The 3,210-nt window shown below is 64.4% G+C and overlaps 1 protein-coding gene across 1 annotated transcript; it reads left to right on the top strand.

The window, feature by feature from the left end:
- The first annotated feature begins 80 nt into the window (after positions 1-80).
- Positions 81-2,251, top strand: GRINA (glutamate ionotropic receptor NMDA type subunit associated protein 1). Its single transcript, XM_006775140.2, has 6 exons — positions 81-479; positions 563-675; positions 745-945; positions 1,083-1,211; positions 1,321-1,464; positions 1,540-2,251. Exons 1-6 carry the CDS (start codon positions 131-133, stop codon positions 1,687-1,689), a joined length of 1,086 nt encoding a protein of 361 aa, XP_006775203.1. The 5' UTR covers positions 81-130; the 3' UTR covers positions 1,690-2,251.
- The last annotated feature ends 959 nt before the right edge of the window (positions 2,252-3,210 follow it).

Here is a 3,210-nt window from a genome sequence, read left to right as displayed (position 1 = left end):
CAAAGGTCGCGGGTCCTCCCGGTTCTCCGGTTCGGCAGCAGGTGGGGCCGCCCCAGGATGCGGGGGACAAGTCGCCCCAGGCTGACTGTTCTCTCTCTTTCCTCCAGGGGGAGCCACAGAACCGGAGGCCATGCCTCATGAGAAGAGTTTCTTGGTGTCTGGGGACAACTATCCTCCCCCCAACCCTGGATATCCGGGGGTGCCCCCGCCCCCCATGGCTCCTTACCCAGGGGCCCCGTACCCACCAGCCCAGTTCCAGCCTTCCCCCTACGCCCAGCCAGGGTATCCCCAGGGCCCCAGTTCCTACCCCCAAGGGGGTTACCCTCAGGCCCCCTACCCCCAGGCAGGTTACCCCCAGGGTCCCTACCCCCAGGGCCCCTACCCCCAAGGGGGCTACCCTCAGGGGCCATATCCACAGAGCCCCTTTCCCCCCAACCCCTACGGACAGCCACAGGCCTTCCCGATCCAGGACTCTGGCTGTGAGTAGCGCGGGAGGGGCTTGGGAAGGGAAGGGGCTCCAGGCACCCACAAGTGGCCCTGACCCGGCCCCCCTGCTCCCCAGCACCTCTGCATGGGACCTATCAGGAGGAGGGACCCCCGTCCTACTATGACAACCAGGACTTTCCTGCCACCAACTGGGACGACAAGAGCATCCGCCAGGCTTTCATCCGGAAGGTGGGCCTCGCTCGGGCTGGGGTTGGGGGGCAGCCGCGCTGGGCAGGCTCTGAGTGGCTCCTTCCTCAGGTGTTCCTGGTGCTGACCGTGCAGCTGTCTGTGACTCTGTCCACCGTGGCCGTGTTCACGTTTGTCAAGGAAGTGAAGAGTTTCGTCCAGGAAAACGTCTGGACCTACTATGTTTCCTACGCCGTCTTCTTCATCTCCCTCATCGCCCTCAGCTGCTGTGGGGAATTCCGCCGAAAGCACCCCTGGAACCTCATTGCACTGGTAACTCCAGATCCTGAGCCCCTGGCCGCCAGGGCCCTGCCTCCCCCCACCACCCCCACACTCCCACTGTTGCATTAAAGGGGGAGAAGGGTTGTGGCTGGAGCAGCCCTCACACACAAGGCCCCGTCTCCCCACAGTCGATCCTGACCATCAGCCTGTCCTACATGGTGGGCGTGATCGCCAGTTTCTACAACACCGAGGCGGTCATCATGGCTGTGGGCATCACCACCATCGTCTGCTTCACGGTGGTCATCTTCTCCATGCAGGTGAGGGTCCTGGTGGGGGTCTCCTCCATGCCTGGGAGGGCTCATGGCGGGGTTTGCTGGCCGGGGGCCTGGCAGGGGGCACCAGGGCCTGCTGTCGCTGTCCCCGCAGACCCGCTACGACTTCACCTCGTGCATGGGCGTGTTGCTGGTGAGCATGGTGGTGCTGGTCGTCTTCGCCATCCTCTGCATCTTCATCCGCAACCGCATCCTGGAGATCGTGTACGCCTCGCTGGGCGCGCTGCTCTTCACCTGCGTGAGTGAGGGGCCACCTGGGGCGGGCACCGGGCTGGGGTGGGGGGCAGGTCCCTCAGCACTGCTGTCACCTCAGTTCCTGGCAGTGGACACCCAGCTGCTGCTGGGGAACAAGCAGCTGTCGCTGAGCCCGGAGGAGTACGTGTTTGCGGCGCTTAACCTGTACACGGACATCATCAACATCTTCCTGTTCATCCTCACCATCATCGGCCGCGCCAAGGAGTAGCCCGAGCCCTGCCACGCGGGGGGCCCCACGCGGGCGGTGTGGCTGGCGTGGCAGTGCCATCTGGACCTCCCCTCTCCCTCCCCGGATGCAGCCTGGGACAGAGGAAGCCCCTCTACAATCCTCCTGTGTGTACACCGCAGATACTTCTATTTGGACCCGCTGTGGCCAGCATGGCCCCTTCTAGCCCTCCCGCTCTGACCAAGGGCAGCGGGGCTAGGTTTCTGTGCCACCTCCTGCCCACTCACTGTTGCATGAGCCCTGTCTGCCAGCCCACCCCAGGGGGCACTACCAGGTCCCAGGGGAGAGGGATCGAGCCAAGAGGTGAGGGTGCACGTCTCACCTCCTGTCCCAGCTCCCCACCTGGCATCAAGTATCCCCTTCTCCCCACCCCCACCCTGGAGTGCTGCCCTCGGGGGGCCCTGCAGGGCGAGGGTCTCGGTCCTGTGCTGAGCCCTGAGGGCAGAGAGGATGGAATATTCCGGGGGAGAAGGATGCCTTTCTCTCGCTCTGCTGTCTTTAAAATTCCAATAAATGGGACCCTCTGCTCTCTCTGCTCCCCTTGTCACTCTTTTCAGTGCCACTTCTTCCAGGAGGCGAGGAGGGGCTCTGGGCCTCCCCAGGGTGATGAAGGGGCAGGACCAGGCCTCGATGGTGGGGTTAGCTTGCAGCAGAGTGAATGGCAGTAGCTAATCCTTCCCCATCCACGTTCCTGCCTCCCTCCTGGCAATCTTCCCAGCCACATCCTAAGGGAGGAGCCAGTGTTCCCAGGTGACGGACAGGACACTGAGGCTCCTGGAAGTTCAGTTGGGTGCCCGGGTGACATGATGGCAAGTGGCCCGGCTGTGTCTGCCATCCCTCCTGGGACCTGCACCTCGTGAGGTGGGACCCTGACCATCTGGCCGAAGAGCAGTGCCCCTGCCAGGCTCCTCAGAATCCGTCTCTGCAGGGCCCCCAGGGAGCCCACCCTTGGGCACCAGACATGCCGCCCAGGCCTGGCTCCAACCAAGGCCCTCCCCCACCCTCCGCCCTCCCCACGAGAAGCCTGCAGACGAGAGCTCCCGGCGGAGAGCTGGGCAAACTGAGGGCTCCGCAGTGGGGCTCTCCGCCTGCCCCTGGCACCTCCCGTTGGCCTCGACAGGTGCCCCACTTCAGGGACCCTCAGCCCAGCGTGTTCTGATGTCCTCCCGTGGCTTTGCTGCCACAGCGCCGGAGCCCTCACCCATCTACACCCTGGCCCTCGGGTGGCTGTCCATGTCCTCACCGTGGCTCCCCAAAGATGGGTCCCTCCACCGCCCCGGGCTCAGCTCTGTCCGAGGACCTCCTGCCTGAGCCTTCCTGAGCTCCTAGCCCATGGCACCCCCTCTATCCTGCTTGGCTTGAGACCCCTCCTGGGGCTCTACCTTCTCCCTGGGAATCCATCACCCCCTCCTTTAACTGGCACAGCACCTCAGCATCTGTGAAAAGATCCGCTCATGGAGCCAGCACCGCCCCCCCCCCCCCAAATCAAGACAGCCTCCCCCC

This window comes from Myotis davidii, unplaced genomic scaffold, assembly GCF_000327345.1.
Source record: "Myotis davidii unplaced genomic scaffold, ASM32734v1 scaffold1509, whole genome shotgun sequence".
Taxonomy (NCBI): Eukaryota; Metazoa; Chordata; class Mammalia; order Chiroptera; family Vespertilionidae; genus Myotis; species Myotis davidii.
This window is presented reverse-complemented; position numbering and strand designations above follow the sequence as displayed.